The sequence below is a fragment of the Danio rerio genome, chromosome 20 (assembly GCF_052040795.2).
Source record: "Danio rerio strain M-AB ecotype USA chromosome 20, GRCz13ab, whole genome shotgun sequence".
Classification (NCBI taxonomy): Eukaryota; Metazoa; Chordata; class Actinopteri; order Cypriniformes; family Danionidae; genus Danio; species Danio rerio.
In genome coordinates, this window is record NC_141040.1 from 9,561,321 (window position 1) to 9,583,393 (window position 22,073).

The window sequence follows — 22,073 nt, forward strand, 5'->3', positions numbered from 1 at the left end:
TTACCTAATGTTCCTTTTCTCCCGCTCTGCTCAGGACTTGTACAGAAAAGACTGTAACCTTGCTGCACAGCTTTTGCAGTGCAATAAGTCACATTACAGAGCCCAGTTATCCGAGGTAAGTTAACAAAAACAGTTTTGTACATTTTCTGACTGCACTGGTTAGTCCTGATACGTGGTGCATTTGTATTTCCCTAGCATATGCATTTCCTCCTGAAATCAGTATTGAAGTTTTAAGATTATCTTTAAAATAATATGCTCCAAAACAAGGACACAATTCTAATTTAAAAGTTCACCAATATAGTTATGGTTTTGTTTTGATGACATCATCCTACATTTCAGCTTGCCAGTTTTTGTCCAATCAAATACTCACTATTAGTGTTTGATTTCCGCTATATTATAAAAATATGCTAAAGGTAAGGGCTAAAATAATTCACACAGTTACTATTTCTATGTGTTTAATGAGAAATTGTTCACTAAACAGGGAAATAATAATTCAGACAAGTGTTATAATGCTTTTCATTGGAGTGCATAAAGTCTGTTTTCTTGTTAGTGTCATGCAGTGGTGGAAAGAGGACTGAAAAATCATACTCACATAAAAGTACCATTACTTGCCTAAAAATGTAGTGCGAGTAAAAGTATCTGTAGTAAATATAACTCAAAGTATTAGTAAAAAGTAGCCCTTTTAAAAGTAGTGAGTATTACACTGTTAACAGCTGATGCGATAACATCTAATTTGTGGATGTGTGCAAACGTAACATTCTGTAGTGCATCTAGTTAATGCCCAGACACAACACCATAAGGTGTTAATATTAGGTTAGATTTAGACTGTGATGTCAGGTGGCAAAAATTCAACATCTAGCCAGCGTCTAAGGATGTTTTTTGATGTGCATTATGATGTCAAATGATGTTGATATTTGGTTGATTTTAGGTTAAGTTAGAAAGTGACAAATTCAACGTCGAGCCAACATCTTAAACCAACTTCATATTTACATCAAATGATGCCATTTATTCATTAGGTATGGCAACCAAAATCCAAAATCTGATAGATGTCATAGTGGTAACGTCCACACAACGTCAAGCTGTAATATCATTAGACTTTGATATTTGGTTGGTTTAGGTTGGAAATTGACGTTGGCCTGACGTTGAGTTCTTATTTCAACACGATTTTCATTTCCAGTCTGACGTCATGTTGACATCTTGTGCCTGCTGGGTGTTTAAGGCCATTTCGATTATCATACAGTAAACATCTGTTATCTTTTCATCAGAGACATGCATCTAAACAGTCTCTGGGTCAATGCGTGTAAAGATTTTGGACATCTTTTTGGAGACTTTTGGTGCTTTCAAACAGTTTGCAGAAATTATAAATCTCCCATGTCTTGAGGTAGTTCATTATGAAGTGATTTACCTTCTGTGTGCGCTCTGATTGGACAGGAATCACAGGACTGATGTTTCTAATCCCCATAGACAAGAAATAATAACGTATAGTGACTGCAGGTTGAAGCAAAGTAGTGGAGTAAAAGTACAGATACTGCACTAAAAAAACATACTCAAGGGAAATTAAAAGTACACATTTTCAAAACAACTTAGTAAATTACAAATCCTGAGAAAAACTACTCAATTACAGTAATTTGAGTATTTGTAATTTGTTACTTTATACTACCTAAGGGGAGAATCTGGTTGATTCAGTTTGGTTATGTTGAATTTCATGGCACACTGAATAAAATATTACATATCTTTTTAATAAACATTTCGCTACTTTTGATAAGATACTATTAAGTGGAAAAAACTTTTTTTTAAATTAATCCATGGTGTGACAGTATGAAATAATTAAAAAAACACTTCTTGGAAGATTATGTTAGATTATGATAGATTTTTATGTTTTCTACCCAAAATATTTAAAATGAAATATTATCTTGGGGCTTTTTTTGTTTTTAAAATGTTAATCAAATGCATAACTGCCAACACTCTCGTTTTTCCTGGGAGACTCCCGTATTTCAGACCTATCTCCCACCACACTCCCATGTTGTTATTTTTACCAGAAAACTCTTGTAATTTCATCCCACCACCAGTCCTCAGCTTTTTGGTACAGTCTGTAACACCCCTGGGTCAGCAACTTTGGTATAGTATCCAATGGCAGCGGCCACCCAAAACCCAGTGTTCTGACAATTTTTTCTACCTTTTCAGATTGTCCTACCTCCCATTTAAAAAGTAGGTACACTGTAAAATAAAATTAGTTTTATGTTACGTAAAAATAAATAAATAAAATAACAACGGTAAATTTAAAGAAATTATTTTAACATAGCATCCGTTATTTTACAGTAAATCTCTGTAATTTAATTCATTTGAATCATTTTGATGACGCAATTTGCTACCCACCAGATTTTGCTACCAGTGTAAATTTTAATAATGAGTAGTGTGATTTGAAACTAATATCGCTCTAACCTACCTAATCCCTAACCCCAACCTTTCAAATACAGTGTTGGTAGCATAATCTGATGGGTACACTCTCAGAAATAATGGTGCAATGTTTTACAGACGAAGGTACAAACCCTTGTCACTGGGGCAGAACCTTTTAATGGAACAGGATTGTACCTTAATACAAAGAAACATATTTGTACCGTTGCAGTTTGTACTTTTGTACCATGGGAAACCAAAATATACCTTTAGTTTATGAAACCTGCAAATACAATATTGTACCTTCAAAAAAAAAAAAACTAATCTGAACCATAAAGGTAGGGCCACAGTGACAAGACACTTTGTACCTTAACAGTGTCGAAAATGTTGACCAAACATTTATTTAAAATAAATTTAATGTTTAGTTTACAATACCTTTAGTTTTATGTTTAACCAGTTGTTTTGTTTTATGGAACTTATTAATGCATGTTTATGAGTTTCTTTACACATATGCTTTTAAATGATGATTCATGTTTTAATATGGAAATTGTTCATAAAATCACTTTGTCGTTCCAGTCATATTTATTGTCATAGATATGGTAATAAAGGAGTAGTACCTTTTTTATGAGAACAATTGTGAACCTTCATTTCAGTTGTATCGTAAAAGGTACCAAACAGTATCATAAGAGGTCTTTTCTGCACCATACACTCTCAGAAATAAAGGTACGCGTGCTGTCACTGGAGTGGTACCTTTTTAAGAGGTACAAATTTGTACCTGCAAGGTTCATATTAATACCTTAAGGGCACATATTAGTACCTTAAAAGTACAAAAGTGTTCCTCTTAAAATTTTTAGGTACTAATATATAGGTACCAATATGGACCCTTTAAGTACAAATGGGTACCTTTTGAATAAAGTTCCACCCCAAGGTACAGTTTTTACAAAGATACAAAACTGTTTCTCAAGGAACATTATTTGCACCGTGTACCTTTTTACCTGAGAGTGTATGATAAAATGTCAGGACACCAGTCCACAGTACAGTTACTAACCAGGTTCTGTGTACTCATACAAACACACAACGCCACTTGTCTTCCCCTCCACCCTCGGTCTTCCAGAGACAAATGCTTGGCAGGTATGCATTTGCATGTTGGTTCTTGCTATTGATGAGCGTTATTAATAACAATTAGCAATAATATTTGCAAATAATCCATTATTTGTAATTAATTTAGTGCTTGAACTAAACAAGAGAATATTTGTAAAATGATAAACCAAATTCCCTGAATTACAACAAAATCATTTAAATAATTTAATATAATTTTGCACAAATGTTGTATCATTTTTAGATGGATTTTCTTCTTAGGGTCAAAATAAAATGGTTTAAGAGTCAAGGCACATATTTGATACAGTGTTATGAAATTTCTAATATACAGTAACTAAGAGTGGACAACAAATTCTGAAATATAATTGCATGTCTGTATAATAATAACAAAAATAGAGCATAAAGGAACATTTAGACCTAGTCTCAGGGTAACAGTTATTTATAGTACAACATCTTGTGCACATATATATGTCTTCATATAGCCTATATTATTGATGTGCTGTTTCCAAGATACAAAATGTCATCTGTTGAAACCCAACTAAGGGGCCAGATCAGTCTCAGAAATAATACATTTTCAAAATATAATTTATACATCAACACAATTCGCATTTACAAAATCCAACATGTAAGATCAAATCTTGACTCATAAATACACAATTCCAATTTTTAAATTCAAAACACGATTCTAAAATACACAAATCCAGTTTGTAAATTAAATTTTTTTTAAATTAAAATAAATTAATAAAAAAAAAACACACAAACAAGTTTGTAAATTCAAAACACGATTAATAAATACACAAATCCAATTTGTAAATTCAAAACACGATTAGTAATATAGACTAATTGGATTTATTTAGTAAAAATATTAATGATTTTTACTTGTGAATTCATAAAATATGTGTTGTTTTATGAATCATGTTTTAAATTTACAAATTGGATTTTGTAAATATGAATTGTGCTGTGCATATATGAATCCTATTTCTTAAATGTATTATTTTTGAGACTGATCTGGCCCCATACAACTGCCACAATTATTATTTAAACACCATATAATTGAGGTCTGAACCTGCATATATTAAAGTACCAAATCATGATACACAATTATTGTTATTTAGTGAAATCAGCAAGGCAAAAATAGTAAATCAAGTTCTTGTTTTTTTTTAAATAATGAAGTTCTGTCCAAATTAAGAACAAGAGATTGTTCTGGCAGGACAAATGTGGGGGTGTTTAAGTAATAATAGTATTTGCCAATAAACCTGGCAATTTATTAATCTGCTCCAAGCCTTAAGCCGGTCCCATGATGTCTAGTGCAGACCTTGTGTTGGCATGCTGCCTGCTGTAAAAACCTGTTTATATTTGGCAGATACAGCCGAATGGAAACATCAATGCGTCTTATACAACGCGTTTAGGGAATTAGCCCTTTCATATTGTTTTTTTCGAAAATGCCAAAGAACTGGCACTAAGCATTCATTAAAACAGTCAGTCAGAAAAAAAGGTCTCCTGCGGTTATGAAGAAAAACTGAATTTTTGTATGACCACTGCAAGATTTCTTTAAAAGCAGCCAACAAAAGCCTTGAAAGCAAGAACACTCGGGTCAACAGATGTCCTGCGAGTTACTGTAGATATCAAATGAGATTTTTTTTTAACAGGTATCAACCCTTTTTCATTTTTTAAGAACTACACTTTTTGTTTTATCTTTGCTCCTCTTTTGCTTCTATAATTAGCCATGTTCCGTTAGCTAATTAGCTGCAATTTACTTTCTTCTTGTTGCTATGGTGAAAGAACGGAGAGGTAAAAAGAGTTGTGATATTGGACTGATGCCTAGTACTCTGTGTGTGGTGTCAGTAGCAATGAAATCTGTGGTTCTTCCCTCTGGCCAATTTTCACTAAATGGAAAAACTAGAGCCATGTACTTGTGTAGACCATTAGCACAGACTTAATATTGGCTGTTAACAATATCTTTGGATGCCTGGGTTTACTGAGAGCTTCAGTTCCATTCATTTTTTGTGTGTTTTTCTTACTGCCTGTAAGGACACTGACCTGACTAAAGCTTTTATTCTCCCTCTTATCCCTATCTGCTTTCTCTGTGGGTGTGATTTTGCCAAGTAGGATGCAAACCTGGATTAGCATCTATGTTGATCCTGGAACATCACTCCTGTTCGAAAATGTAATCCACACCTAATTCCTACCCGTAATCTTAACGCTAACTGTGAATTATTCTCGATATCAAAGAGGATTAAGAGTTGGTAACAATGATATAGAAGCACATAACCCCAACTGTAAGCCTAAATACATAAAGCACAGATGTTGATCCAGGAGCATGTCTTGGTGTATTCACATTAACATTTCTCCTCCTGTGTAAGTCTTTCAACTCTATTGTTTATTGATTCCATCTAATGGATGTCTGGTTTTCTCTCTCAGTTACCTGCAGAGTTTCAGGAGCGTGTGAGCTTGCACATGGAGGGTTCTTCCCTCTGCCACTCCCCATATGCCGACACAGTGCCTGCCTCTGTCATTGCTAAGGTCCTGGAGAAACCAGAAGAGGCCTGCAGCAGTCAAGCCTCTCGCTCACCCAGCCCACAACCCCAGGAACGCCAGGGCTTCCTTGTGGGCACCAGCCTTGTGGGTAGCACTGAGCGCCTTGGCCTCCGAGCTACTTACAAGTCAGACCTGTACAGCAGTGACACAGCACTTTATTGTCCTGATGAACGGAGACGTGAGCGCAGACCCAGCATGGACCTCCATGGACAAAGAAAAGTTTACGAGCCCCAGAACTCCACGGATAGCAACCCAGAAGAGGGATCAATGTCCCTACAGCCTGGCTTCTCGCAGGACCACTTCCGAAAGTTTACAACCTCTCTGGGAGGAGGCTCCAGCTCTTACTCCAGCTTTAGTGGAGGAGGATCGGAGGACAAGGGTCAAGATCCTCAGAGTAGTGCTGCATCTTCTCCACGCCACCCTGCCCTTTATATGGACTGGAGGGATGGGGGTGAATACGAGCACAAGAGCGATTCCTCCTGGGAGCGGGAGAGTCCAAGCGCCTTCACGAAGGCACATGCTTTTCAACCGCCTGAGACCAGCCACCATCAGAATGGTAGCTCACCCATTTACAGCAGAACAATGTCCTCCTGTTACAGTGAACCTTATGAGCCCCTGCCACCTTCCACCTCTCCAAGCATCACCTATGGTGACAGTCGCCGCGGAAGTGCTTTTGCTCCTGAGGAAGAAGAGCTGATTGGGCGGTGGAGGCAACTCAGCGTGGAGGATCTGAGTGCCCATTCATACCGCAGCCCTGGGCGGGCATCACCCTACAGTTTCTCAGAGCAGCACTTCTCTGTCCGGCCTGCAAAAATTCGCCTTGGTCCACTCTACAGTAGCTTCCAGGAGGGTACTGATGTATACCATCATGCTGGGGTACTCGACCCCTTCTCCAGCCCAAGCCCTGACTGCAGCCCAGGTTTACGACAACAGCAAAGCCAACCACACCTGTACCGCTCCAAGGAGGATAGCCAAGAGTCTGAGCATAGCCTCTACAGCCCCAAGGATGGTGGGGTGGCAGCTGGGGGCCAAGCAACTGAATATGTTGATGTAAGTCCAAATAGCTCAAATGAGTCACTGGACCATGGATCTCTGGAAATGGGTGCTGAACTGCAGCATTATCAACCCGAGAGGCACAGCGTGTCCCCTCAGGGAACCACCCCACCGCCTCCTCCACAACAACTGTACCAAAAATTTGGCACACTAGGGCTGTCACGTAAGGACAGTCTCACCAAGGCACAGCTCTATGGTACTCTACTAAACTAAGTGTGGGGTTTCTTGGTTACTCTTTTTTGCAGCTCTATGGTACTAAGAGCAGGGTTTCCTGGTTACTCTCTTTTGTTGGTAGGTTTTGAATGTTAAGCTACAGTTTGAGCCAAACACTTGATGGGATTTTCTGCTGAATCTTTTCATTCCATCAGCTCTCTTATCTTTTTTTCCCTCTCGGTTTCTGTATCTGTTAGTGTTTTCTAAACATCAAACATGAATTGCTCATGTTTGTACAGTTGATATGAAGCTCGGCACTATTTGTATAGCCTATTTTGAAAGTTTATTAATGGTTCTGTGTGGTTTGTGAGAAAGTATTTCAAGTGCATTAGGTGGTTACGGACTTTTGGAAACAAGTCTTCGAAGAGAGAGAAAGAGATTAATTTTGTTTTACCAAAAGCCTTCGGCTCGAAAGGGTTTGTGAATGGACAGCACATGCTATGTAAAAAGAATTGCAAATTTTGACAAGAAATCTGATCTTTTATTATTTAATTTATGAATAGCTGTATTTATTGTTAAGTATGCTATATCTATTATTGTTTAATAAATGTAACACTATGGGAAGGTTGAACAATCTATATAATTGTAAATTATTTATATTGCTATAAATAAGGCAATCAGCACAATTATACAAGCTGCAAACGATTAAAGATGCCTCAAATGATTAAAGTCATGACAAGGATTTGAGATTTCATGACAATCCATTGATGGATCCTTCCAGAGGTTTGTGAGCAAGACCTTGCGCAAATATTTGAGAATAAAGTCTGCATGGATTCATATTACCCTAAGTCAGCCCTTCAAGATCAAGTCTCAGCCAAAGCGATACTTCTAATCTATTTCTATTCCACATAGGTTTGATACAGCTCAAATCTATTGCTCTATTGCACCATCAAACGAGTACAATATCTTGGAAGCACTGGGCATTTTATTAAAGTCCTGATGTGTTTTGTTGGGCGATGGAATTTCTGAGGTGATTGTTCTTTTCAGTGTTTTCTCTATTTTGTTCCTCAGTGCTGTAAGCCCCCCCGCCCCCTCCCTCAGGCCCTCTCTACCTCACGATTCAATCCCTCTCTTCTTTCTTAATCAGCTGGGATCCTGTGTCAGTTGACACAATGATGCATGACTCTGTTTCTTGTTTTGCTTTCTATATCTAATAAAGCACAATAGTTGCACCATGTCCGTCTCTTTAGCTCCCTTTTGTTTCTTGCACTGCTCCTGTCGGAGAGCCAGGTTTGCTGCTGAGGTGTATTGAGGAGAATTTATAATTCAGAATTCTGTCTCCAGTACGAAATGTTTCTTTGTACAGTGCGAATGACAGCACACAAAAGAAGGACCTTGGTCCTCCTCCACAAAACAACCAACCATTTTTGTCCATTTATTCAATCTTTAGAGTATATCCGAAGCACTGCATTTACAATCAAACCATATCATGTTAGTGCGTGTGATTAAAGACTGTAGTTAGTAAACTCCCTACAGCACCGCAAATGAAATATATCTAATAATGGCTAATACACAGCAATTTATAGCAGAGGCAATGCAAAATACACAGCCAATATGCTGGCTCCTTTTTTAAGTCCACTATCCGCAAAGCAACAGCCTACTTGTTTCCTTTTTGATTATGTGCCAACTCCGGAATGGCACAAACATATTTAAATATATCGTGAATAAGTCACAGGGTGGCAGTTTACTCCACGGCATTATGAAAAGATGAGATTCTGAGAGGCTGAAATGTAACTAGTTCACTTCATGGATGAATAGCTCTGCTCAATTAATTGCAGAACAACAATCCGCACTTGGTTAATCTACGTCGAGATATATGCAGTGGTCCTCTGTGTTCTTGTTAGCACGGAGCCACATGTTTCTTAGGCACGTTGCTGCTGTCATTTGTATTCAAGGGATATGTTGGACTCGATACTTTCCGGCTCTCATTCACAGAGAAGAGTGAGTCACAAGCCCAAGGCCATCTCTGAAAACACTGCAGCAAAGATACGGCGAACAGATGGACATTTTAATTTCCTGTCTCTTATCCAGTAAGTCCCTCAGGTACTTGGCCAAAAACACAACCCAAAAAGAATCGACTGCATTGTTTTTCCAAGGCTTAAAATTGCCACAAATGTGAAGGGATCTTTCTTTCACCTTCTAAGGCCCACCATGCTTTCACTCAGGTCCCATAGCCGCTTAGCCGCATGGTCATCGGTGGCCTTAGAAAGCAATTGTTCTTCTTCGCAATTAGCAAAGCATTTTCCAGACACACCTTCAACTTCAGGCGAGCATGCCAGGTAGAGTGGGGTCTGAGCACCCTCCAGTGGGCTTTTAAAGAACAACCAGGAGACCAGCCAAAAAAGAGGCTTAATCAGCAGGGGGATGTTGACATGCCGGCCCAATCTGGTTCTTACGATACCCGGAGTGAGGGCGTTTACAGTTACCTCAGTGCCATCCAGCCTGCGAGCCAGCTCGCGAGTGAAAAGCAGGTTGGCAAGCTTGCTCTGGCTGTAGCAGAAAGATTTGTTGTAGCTCTGTTCGCTGTTCAGGTCCTCAAAGTTGATGCTCCCATACTTGTAGAGTTTGGAGGAGACCACGACGACGCGGCTGGGAGACGACTGCTTCAGGAGGTCCAGCAAGAGGTTGGTCAGAAGAAAGTGACCCAGGTGGTTCACTCCCAGTTGCATTTCGAAGCCCTCTTCTGTTTTACTGTAGGGACACTGGTAGAGGCCAGCGTTGTTTATAAGAACATCAATCCTTGGCTCCTCCTAATTTAAAAACACAATGAAGAGTTTAGGAGTTCTGGCCACAATTTTTATACTGTACAGATTACTTTAATGTGGTCATGTCATTATCCCATGAACATTTCCTTCTTGTTTTCAAATTATTTCATAACTGTAACAAGAGTTATTTCAATCATAACTTAATGTTAAAACTGCTATCATAACATTATGTATCAATATGGGGCACTTTTTGGATTCTCAGAGGCTATATAAATTAAAAATGTAAAACAGGAAATACATTGGGACCGTTGTTTTGTTTACATCCCTCAAAATGGTCTATAGACTGCATAAATGCAACACAGAAAACGGTCCCACTTTATATTAAGTGTCCTTAACTACTATGTACTTACATCAAAAAAATAAATACAATGTACTTACTGTGTTTATAATGTATTTGAGAACACGTGGTGCTAGAGGTTAAGTTATGGACAGGTTTGGTGGTATGGGTAGGTTTAAGGGTGGGTTAGGGTGTGAGGGATGGTCAACAGTGTATTTACAAATGTAATTACATACATGTATTTAATCAAGCATAAGTACACAGTAAATACATGTATTTCCACAATAAGTACATTGTAACAAACAATTAATTCCTGTGTAAGTACATATTAGTTAAGGCCACTTAATATAAAGTGGGACCCAGAAAACATTGCTTACATATTTTTCTCTTAGGTAAGGCAAGATCTTCTCTTATGGTTCATATTTAAAGAGAAAATGTTCTTAATCCATTATAAAGCTTTAAGCATTAGAATCGGAGCTCAGTATCACCCGATCACCATGACAAGAAATCAGTACTCAATATCAGCAGCAAAAATCCTGATCTGAGCATCTCTAGCTTTGACCCAACTTGGCTGTCAGAGCAGCAATACTCCTCCTGTCTTTACTAGACTGATCTTGGTAAGTCAGTAACCGCACCCTTAGGAAAAAGAAGTATTCTTAAATAAAGGTCAAGTATAAAAGTATACTTTATTTCGTAAGTAATTACGCCCAAGATACCCTGCAGTGACAAGAGCTGCACACTTTGTGGATAAAAAGATATAAAAAATAAATGCTAATTTTTAGTTTGTACAGTTGAAACATTTGTTCAGCATTCCCTGCTGTGTTGTTGTTATGCCCCATGTTCAGCATAATTGCTCAAGATGATTTACGGGTAGTCGTGTCAGGAATCTGACCACAGATAAGCATGTTGTCCTCGGAGAAAAAGGCTCAGCCATCACATTAAAACAGGTAAGCTGTATTTTTATGTTTCAATGTAATTAATTAAGAGTGAAATTGGATAAATTGGGGGCGAGTGTGTCCTAAAAGTTTGAAAACCCCTGGCATAAAGCACATAATTGGCTCCTGAGGTTATCATTGTCATAGCAGTCTATGTTGGTGTTCCAATCGCAAAAATAAAAACAATTTGGGATAGAACAAAATTAATTTTAACATAGAAAATATATTTTTTATAGTGTGTTGCAGCATCGCAGTGTTTAGTTATGTTTGAGGGTAGCAAATAGGTTTGTATTAATTTATAAATGCATGTAAGTCAACAGCGGTGACAGTGAAGGAAGCTATCACATAAACAAGTTTCTACACGAGGTGTCCTTCAAGTAATGCAGACTCACTCCTGCTTCATACAAATGCAGCTGTTTTGCCCCTCTGTTATATTGAGCAGCTGTATTGAAAATGAAAACAGATCATTTATTAATTGTTCTGTAATATTCATTCATTCCTTTTCCTTTGGCTTAGAAACTTTATTTATCAGGGGTTGCCACAGTGGAATGAACCGCCAACTTATCCAGCATATTTTTGCATTTGCAGCGGATGCTCTTCCAGCTGCAACCCAAAACTGGGAAACACCCATACAAACTCATTCTCACACATGCGCTACGACCAATTTAGTTTGTTCCTATAGCGCATGTCTTTGAACTGTGGGGGGAAACCGGAGCACCCGGAGGAAACCCACGCGAACATGGGGTGACCATGCAAACTCCACACAGAAATGTCAACTGGCCCAGCAGGGACTCGAACCAGCGACCTTCTTGCTGTGAGTTGACAATGCATACCACTAAGCCACTGTGTGGCCTACTGTAATATTGTAACTGTTTTTCTCCTTCACCGTATGGCTCTTTTGTAGACCTTATTTGATCAGATATTGAACAGGTAACAATTTAAAATTACTACCTTTAAAGCAGTGTTTCTCAACTGGTGGGTCGCGACCCAAAAGTGGGTCGTGGAGTGTGTGGTCAAAAAAAACAACAAAAGTGTAACTTTTTTAATAAAAACTTATTTTGACTTTTTTTTTTTTTGAAATGCGCACGTGACAACTCTACCGTTTGACATGTGAAATTTCATTTAATTATAGCAACAAATATGTTGAAGCGCAAGTATGACCATGAATATGTAAGTATGGATTTACATATATTGACGACAAAAAATCCTCAGTTTGTCATAAGTAGGCCACACGGAATCTGTGCGCGCAGAATCCCGCAGATTTTCAGCAGAATCTCGCAGATTTCTGCAGATTTTTAACCCATCATTAATTCTGTTTATTTACTTGAGTAAATGTGTAAATCTGAATTTCTTCAGTTTTTATTTAGTAATTTATTACTTTTTATTTCATACATTGAGGTTTTAGTTATGATACTCTGCTGGATATTCCCAAAATAATTCCGCAGAAATCCGCAGATTTTAACCAAAATTCTCTGCAGAAATAACAAAAAACGTTAGCAGATTCCATCTGTCCCTGGTCATAAGTAGTGAGGTGCTCTCACAAGAGAGCACGAAACCTAAATAAAAACGACATTTAGAAACGGTTTTATTAACAGTTCAGTTTAGTTCATGGTAACTGAACCTTTCCTTACCCTAACCACTGTTTACAGTTTTTTTTGTTTTTACTTTGTAATATTTCTAATTTCTATATTGTGATACATTTTGTTAAATGATAGCAATAAAATATAGTTTATTTGTAGGTCTTGGTGATTTTCTTATGATTTATCTGTCACTACTTGTGTATGTTAACAAATAAATACTAATTATTTATAATTCCAAAAATTGTATTATAGTTCCTAAAAATTTGTGTCGTGGCTTGATGACCATGTCAAAATGTGGGTCCCATGGCCAAAACGGGTGAGAAACCCTGCTTAAAAGTTTGCATTCAGTGAACTAATAAAACATTTTGGTCCCACTCTATATCAAGTGGCCCTAATTCCTACATGCCTAATTTAGATTAATCATTTGATACTTATTGTACACATACACTCTTTACACTGTACTTTTTAAAATATTTTATATTGTATATTTTAAAAATCATCTGTGTGTAAATAGAGCTGTAATTACTCATTCATTCATTCATTTTCCTTTGGTTCGCCACAGCGGAATGAACCACCAACTTATTCAGCATATGTTTTACACAGTGGTTGTCCTTCCAGCTGCAACCCAGTACAGGGAAAATCCATACACACTCATTCACACACATACTGTACACTTTAGCCATTTTAGTTCATACAAATAATCTGTTGAGCCATCCATTTTACTGTACTGTAATTTTTGAGTAAACTGTCCCTAAACATACCCATTATACCAACAAACCTGTCTCTAGGGGTATCCCATAATACGTTTTGTGCAATGCAATACATTATACTTTTTGACGCAAGTATCTAGTAGTAAAGGCCACTTAATATAAAGTTAAAACAATATTCAAAATAATTATTTGGAATCCAACTGTTTACTAATGTAATATTAAAAAGCTCACAAATGGAAATCATAATAATAATAAAATATATATTCCCTAAATTCATTCAAGCCCCTTTAATTCTATAGGCCTTTGTTGTTTTGATATTGTGTAATCTTAATCTGTGATAAGAATAACAACAACAATAGGGAATTGCATTAAAATGTTCTTTTCAAACATGAAAGACTAATGCCCTGCTGAAACATCCAGCTTAAACCAACCTAGGATGTTTAGCTGGTTTTAGCTAGTCGACCAGCCTGGTTTTAGAGGGGTTTTGGCCCCTTCCAGGCTGTTTTAGCTGGACAGGCTGGGAGATGACCAGCTACAAACTGCTTGTCCAGCCTAGCCAGGCTAGAAGCCAAGCCAAAACCAGCTATGTCCAGCTTAAACCAGGATGGTCAAGCTGGTTTAAGATGGTTTTAGCTGGTCACTTTCCAGTTTGACTAGCCAAGACCAGGCTGGAAATGGTCAAAACCCCTCTAAAACCAGCCTGGTTGACCAGCTAAAACCAGCCAACCATCCTAGGCTGGTTTAAGCTGGATTTTTTTTTTAGAAGGGTGTTGTTTATGATGACAGTGGTGATTAAGTTCCTAAAGTAAATATCTATAGTTACCAAGCTTAGAAAGATTAATGAAATAGCATCAAATGTGTCATATTTTTTCAGGACACTGGATAGCTCACTTACCAAGAAACACGTGCTCACTGCTTGACCTTTTTAGAGTTGCACAACATGTAGGCTAACCATTAACATAGCATATAATGGTTGATTAGTTTGCTTATTCTGCTAATTGCTAAATTTGTTCTATAAATGTGCTATTTCTGCGTTATTGATATGTTATTTATGCAATTTTAACGTCTATATGACCCAAACACATGAACTGAAAGAGAATGAGAGAGATGTAAACAAACCCTGATCACTTCCTCGCAGAATCTGCGCACAGACTGGAGGGACGCGAGATCCAAGTGTTTGATGACGATTTCTCCCTGACTTGCACCGGCCTGATTCTTGATGTCCCGGGCCGCGTCCTCCGCCCTCTGCCCGTCCCGACAAGCCATGATCACGCGGGCCTGCAGCTTCAGCAGCTCCGCCGCGGTCGCCTTCCCGATGCCGCAGTTCGCCCCGGTCACGATCACGGTCTTTCCGCGCATCAGAGCCGGGGGGTAGCTCATTAATCTCAGCGCTTTCCGCCTGAATATGATCCTCCGGGCGATGAAGAAAACCCCACCGCCAAGGACAGCGGCTAAAACCACCGCTGCCGACATCAGTGCAGGAGTAGCGGCCGTTGAATGACAGCGCGCGACGGCGTGTGTGTGAGCGTCGTGGACCACATTACCCAGAATGCATTGCTTTGTTATTGTACCGCAGGCCAACTTCTTTATCACACGAAATGCGGTTGTACTTGATTACTATCATTTATTTTCCTGACGAGCATATTAAGTTAAATGTTTGTTAATGTGATGTTTACATAAGTAGATTCATGTCAAGATTATTTTAAAGTAACTGTATTTATTTTTAGATAAGTAAATAAGCATGTGTATGTAATGTTAGCCTAATGCTAAATAAATGCTATAAATAATTGTAGTATAGCCTAAATATATACACACCGTGTTTATTTATATGTGTATTTATTCAATTAAATAAAACTAAATAATCTTCTTATTGATTTTATATAGCTAATTTTCTAATTTATACCTTCATCAGAGTTCCTTAGCGACGGGTTGCAGCTGGAAGGGCATTCACTGCGTAATACATGTGCTGGATAAGTTGGAGATTCATTCTGCTGTGGCGATCCCTGATTAATAAGGTGCTTAAGCCGGAAAAAAAAAGAATCAATGACCTTTACCAGATCCGTGGTTGATTTCCTATGACATTTTTAATGGCATTAAGATAAAAAAGATTCGATTTTTGACAAACACAGACTTTTAAAATGTTTTATTCAAATGTTATTTGCATTTTCTTTGTAGCCTAATTAGTTACGAAATATAATAGCATTTCTGAATAAAAAATTTTTATTTTACAATTTATATATGTGTAGGCTATAAACATTTATGTTACATGTATTTCTAACCATAAATTCATTAAAAATATTTGCTTGCATTTCTATAAATTTTTCAGTTTAATATTTTTTTCGTGTTTTAGAATAATTTTCTTCTAATTAAACTCAAAGAGCTCGAAGAGTAATGTGTACGCCAAAAATGAAACGAAAAAAAAACATTTCAATACACTTGACAATACTTTTTTAATTAGAAATACAAACATATTTTGAATACATAAACATGTTTTAAGTGCAAATTTCAGAAAACATATGCTGTACGTTAGTAGACTATAATATATAAGTGCGCTAAAATGCTACACAAAACTAATCGTATATCAGAACTAAGGTCAAAAATTCTGAACTAATGTTTTTCTGTACCTGTAATATAATGTCACAGTCAAAAACAAAAACTACATTCTTAAATATATAAAAACCATATATAAATACAGCAAAAAGGCTAGACACGGATTCATGTTAGTAAGTATTAATACTAGCTCATTTCAGTAAGTATGTAAGTGGCACTCGTAGATACGTAGATAAATATCAGTTCAGACTCGTGTAAGAGAGGATGTGGATTAAAAGTAAGCAGAGAATAGGATTGATCTAGGATTGTTAATACTGCTGGTTTGATCGTGGTTCTTACGCCTGGCCCTCAGTGTTTGGGTCCTCATATATGTAACTGCCGACACCTCCGGTATTAACTCCTAAACAAAAAAACATCAAACTACTGTCATCAATATACATCATTTCAATTTTTAGAAGTGTCTTCTGCCCAACAAACTTAATCGTGTGTGTTTTTATATAAAGAATGAAGCAAAAATTACCTTTTGGTCCAAAGAGAACAGCGTAACATGGTTTATGGCAGTAGGGCTGGCCGTCGTGCTGTAGTTTAAAACAAAATCCATGTAATTATGCTTGTGTTATTGTGTCATTGTGTTATTTTGTATCTAGATGTATTACACAACAACAATCTGGTATTATTGAATTGTACCTTTGTGTAGCTTCGTCAATAGTTATGGCTAGATAGGATATGTACACTTTTTCCAGTTAACAATACAGATAGACATTGTTTAAAACCTAAATGTGGTTTATAAATATTCGAAATGTATGTTTTAAGCAGCCTAGTGGAATATTTTAAATAATTTAAAGTCTTATATCAGTATGTCGATGTACTTTCAACTGAAACTGCATATTGAGTAGGGGGCGGGACTATCTTTCATGAATCATTCACTGATTGCAAACTAATGGTAGCTAAGAGGGTTTTAATATAGATTTGCTATGTAAGCCCTCAGGTTGACATCTACAGAAGGATGCCCTCTCCAAACACGGTCTGTAGGCTTTTATTGAAGATTACCAAAACAAACCTGTTTTTACAGTCAATTTATTTGCATGGATTCATTATTCACGTTAAGAATAACATTGTGAGCTAGTAAAATAAAGGTTGTACATTTTGATTTTCAATAATAGCATATTTAATTTTTTTTAAAACCATTTCAAGTTATTATTATTAGCCCCTTTCAGACTGTCTACAGAACAAACCACTGTTTTAAAATGACTTGCCTAATTACCCCAATGTGCAGAATTAACCTAATTAACTTAAGCCCTTAAATGTCACTTTAAGCTGAACGCTATAATCTTGAAAAATATTTAGTCAAATGTTATTTACTGTCAACATGATGATAAAGATAAAATAAATTAGATATTGGATATTTTTAAATCTATTATGTTTAAAAAATGAGTTGAAAAAAAATCTGCTCTTTATTAAACAGAAATTAGAGGAAAAAAAAAACGGGGGCTAATAATTCTGACTTCAACTATATACAGTTGAAGTCAAAATTATTAGCCCGCTTTGAATTTATTTTTCTTTTTAAAATATAATTTCCAAATGATGTTTAACAGAGCAAGGAAATTTTCACATTATGTCTAATAATATTTTTTTTCTTCTGGAGAAAGTCTTATTTCTTTTATTTCAGCTAGAATAAAATTAGTTTTTTTTTAAAACACTATTTTAGGGACAAAATTATTAGCCTCTTTAAGCTATATATTTATTCGATAGTCTACAGAACAAACCACTCTTATACAATGACTTGCCTAAGTGCCCTAACGTGCCTAGTTAACCTAATTACCCTAGTTAAGCCTATAAATGTCACCTAAAGCTGTATAGAAGTGTCTTGAAAAATATCTATTCAAATATTATTTACTGTCATCTTGGCAAAGATAAAATAAATCAGTTATTAGATTTATGTAGATTTATGTAGATTATGTATATATATATATATATATATATATATATATATATATATATATATATATATATATATATATATATATATATATATATATATATATATATATATATGCATATTAGGGCTGTCAAAATTGGCGCGTTAACGCACATGGTTAATTTGAAATATTTACCCCGTTAAAAAAAAAAAATAACGCAAATAATGTAGTTTTTTTTTTATTTCCTGTTGTGGCCGACGTGTGTTCAGGGCCGGCGCGTCTATAGAAAACTATTAAAACTATTATGCTTAGAAATGTGTTTAAAAAAACTGTTAAACAGAAATTGGGGGAAAAAATAAACGGGGGCTAATAATTCTGACCTCAAATATATATATATATATATATATATATATATATATATTAGGGATGGGAAGATTAACCGATATGTATCGATACGCGGTCATGCGCGTGCACGATGCGAGTGCATCGGTAGAGCAGCAGAGGATGAATGAAATTTTGGAAGCAAATCGAGATGCATCGGTTTTTGCGAGATGCATCGGTTTTTCCAAGATACAGCTTATATTTTCAATATAGAATGTATTTTTTATTTATTAACAAGTGTTGTCAACCTGTTTTTGGCGCATAATTTAATCGACCTACTTAAAGTAAGCCTAACTGATTTGCGGATGTGTACACTTACACTACAACTGTATCAGGTGTGCGGATGAAGCTAGTGGTGCGCCCTCAGAAAGCGCGAGAAGCAAAACAAACATTTTATTCCCCACTGAGTTTTAAATCTAAAATATGGCAACATTATGGATTTAAGGATGGACGACATGACAGGACAGATGCAATTTGCAAAAGTGTGCCACGCATCTGTAAAATACACAGGCAGTACGACTAATCTGAAATCTCACTTGAAGCGGCGCCACTGTGTTGTTGTGAAAGCTCCATCTTCCAGTGGACCTCTATTCTGCCGCCCTATGCGCGGATATAACTGAGGACGCGCCGGAGTCGCGGACCTCTGTTCTGCCGCCCTATGCGCGGATATAACTGAGGACGCGCGTGTGTCAGGGACCTCTATTCTTCCGCCCTATGCGCGGATATAACTGAGGACGTGGGTGTCGCGGACCTCTATTCTGCCACCCTATGCGCGGATATAACTGAGGACAAGCGGGCGCTGATGGAGGTGTCGCGGACATAACTGAGGATGCGGGTGGTAAGGGGGGGTGTTGCGGACGCCGCCCTCTCTATACTTCCGCCCTAGGCGGCCGCCTAGGTCGCCTCTATGGACGTGCCGGCCCTGTTCATCTGCAAAGATATTCAGCCTAGTGTCACGGAGAACGAAGGTTTTGAACACCTCCTCCTGTTAATTTTTATTTAATAATAATAATAATAATATTAATAATAATAATGATAAAAATAATTGGGTGTCACGGTGGCATAGTGGGTAGTTTGACCACCTCACAGCAAGAAGATTGCTGGTTTGTTATATTTTTATTAGCCTGTTGTTTACAGTGACAGTGATGTTTCAAAGCAGCATAACACTGCTAGTTCACAACCTTAAGTTTTGAATATTCAGTGGCAAAATATATCTTTGTAAAACTTGTTTTCATAGTTGAAAAGTTAAATCACAATTCTTGTTGTGCAATGCTAAACCTTTATGTTGAAAGAGTGCAAATATATATATTTAATATATATTGCACTTATACATTCTGTTTATCTTGAAAATACTTAAATAATATGTGCTATAAGTTCTAAAATGGCCCTCTACTGTAAACTGACACTCTGGCTCTGAGAGAAAAGCCAGTTTGTAAAAAAAGTCTTGGTTTTGCTTTTTGGTTAATAAATAATCAATCAAACTCATTCAATGGCACAGCATCCTCTTTCACATAATCTCATAAACTTGATCTAATTAGTTAGTGCTGAAATATCGCATCGTATCGTGATATGGGTGTAAATCGTATCGTGTCGCATCGCAATATGTCACAAATGTATCGCTAATATATCGGATCGTATTCTTTGTATCGAGATGCGTATCGGATCGGCATTATAGCTTAGATGCCCAACCCTAATATATATATATATATATATATATATATATATATATATATATATATATATATATATATATATCCTTTCATAATTCTACATAAAAGCCCATTTAAACTTAAAAATTACCAAAAATGCCTGAAGAGACATAAGTAACATACATAATAATACACAGTACTACAGTAGTAAAATATTAAAAAATATAAATACTAAAATACTACTATTTTATTATATGAGAATCCCAATCAGTAAACAAGTGAAGCTGCAGTGTTTTATCACTGTGTTCCTCACCCAGTGTTGGACGGTAGCGTTGCTACTAGCTTAACTTTCTTTTTAGTACAGCATATTATTTACAGTAAATGACTGAACTGAAATATTATGCCTTATATGTTTCATTAACGGTTTTATTAATCACTAAGATATGACTGACTTGGATTTAAGTTGCTTCGATTTAAAAATGAAAATTGTAAAAATAGCTTATATGTAGCTAAACTTTTTGCCATGTAGCTTTTAGCTTAGCTTGCTACATTTTCCCGGAGGTAGCTTTTAATGTAGTTAGTAAAGCTACATTTTATGTAGAGTAGCTATTAGCTTAGCTCACTACATTTTTCAAGTAGCTTGCCCAGCACTGTCCTTACCTCCGCATGGCTGCCCGCAGCCAGAGTCTTACTGCACCTCTCGCAGCGCAGGCAGGGTCTGTGCCAGTCTTTACCCAGGGAACTGACCTTTTCAGCTGCAACACAAAGAGAGAAACACAGGCCCCTCGGTAAGCATCAGGCAACCTCCAGAAATGCTAATGCATGTCCTGCCACTGCCGAGCACACAAGAGCCGGCACAAGTCCACATTTGGTGAACTTTAATGTCTGAATGTCAGTGCTTACCAAAGTACACTGTTTTGTTGCACCTTGGGCAGATGTTCGGCTCACCAGAGAACGAACTGAAACTTGCAGCTGTAAAACAGATGTAGCAAACTATTATTCTCACATGTAACATTCATTGAAATGATAACAGCATCTCTTTAAGTGTAAAACGACTAGAATGTTAAAGGGATGGTTCACACAAAAGTGTAAATTCTGTCATCATTTACCCTCCCATTTGAGTTTGTTTATGTTATGTTGAACACAAAAGAAGATACCTTGAAGAATGTTGGTAGGTCAAACAAATACCATGGAAGTCCATTTTTACAGGTTTCCAAAATTCTTCAATATATAGTAAAAGAAAACAATATATTGTTTGTTTCTGGCTGCAGCTGTATCCCTAAAACCAACTAATTCATTCTACTGCTGTGTGGTTGCTAAGATCATGTGAATGGTTGCTAGGCAAAGCAAGGCAAGTTTATTTATATAGCACATTTCAAACGCAGTGGTAATTAAAAGTGCTAGGGCGTTATTCAGGAGATTTTTCATCAACTGGTTTATTTAGTAAAGTTTTGTATAGTGTTGTTTCAGATTAATGGAAAGACCTCATCTCACTCTTCGCCCAACATAAAATGTTAATTGTGTTCATTTTTATTGAATTTTATATATTTACAACAATTAGGCTACAATACAAGACCTCTCTCTCAAAAATTCTTACATTATAATTAAAGTGTATTCCTGTCTCATCTAGGGTATTAAAAAAATAAATGTTTATATATATATATATATATATATATATAGATTTTTTAAAACATTGATTTCTTAATATATATATATATATATATATATATATATATATATATATATATATATATATATATATATATATATATATATATATATTGTTTTTCCCCCAATTTCTGTTTCACGAAGATAGTTTTTTTTCAACACATTTCTAAAACATAATATTTTTAATAACTCATTTCTAATAACTGATTTATTTTATCTTTGCTATGATGACAGTATAATAATATTTTAAAAATTTCCTTGCTCTGTCAAACATAATTTGGGAAATATTTAAAAAAAGAAAAAAATGCAAAGGAGGGCTAATAATTCTGACTTTAACTAAATA

At 36.4% G+C, this 22,073-nt stretch overlaps 3 protein-coding genes across 5 annotated transcripts in view; 1 reads left to right on the forward strand and 2 right to left on the reverse strand.

Moving 5' to 3' along the window:
• The window catches only part of si:dkey-174m14.3, an 81,187-nt gene extending 72,714 nt beyond the window's left edge, over nucleotides 1–8,473 (forward strand). For 2 of the 3 annotated variants that reach the window (XM_087297437.1, XM_087297438.1), the window contains exons 6-7: nucleotides 35–115; nucleotides 5,914–8,471. In XM_087297437.1, coding sequence (XP_087153563.1) covers nucleotides 35–115; nucleotides 5,914–7,296 — 1,464 coding nt within the window. In that variant the 3' untranslated portion in view covers nucleotides 7,297–8,471. 3 annotated transcript variants of the gene reach the window in all.
• Nucleotides 8,474–8,658: 185 nt separating this feature from the next.
• Nucleotides 8,659–15,062, reverse strand: rdh14b (retinol dehydrogenase 14b). The gene is given in 2 exon segments (NM_001047190.1): nucleotides 8,659–10,046; nucleotides 14,683–15,062. Coding segments are annotated over 2 exon segments (972 nt in total). The 5' UTR covers nucleotides 15,037–15,062; the 3' UTR covers nucleotides 8,659–9,428.
• Nucleotides 15,063–15,994: 932 nt separating this feature from the next.
• Nucleotides 15,995–22,073, reverse strand: part of crip2l (cysteine-rich protein 2-like) — a 38,686-nt gene continuing 32,607 nt past the window's right edge. The window contains 4 exon segments of the mRNA NM_001005968.1: nucleotides 15,995–16,513; nucleotides 16,634–16,691; nucleotides 20,723–20,817; nucleotides 20,966–21,034. Of these exon segments, the coding sequence (NP_001005968.1) occupies nucleotides 16,449–16,513; nucleotides 16,634–16,691; nucleotides 20,723–20,817; nucleotides 20,966–21,034 (287 nt within the window). The 3' untranslated portion in view covers nucleotides 15,995–16,448.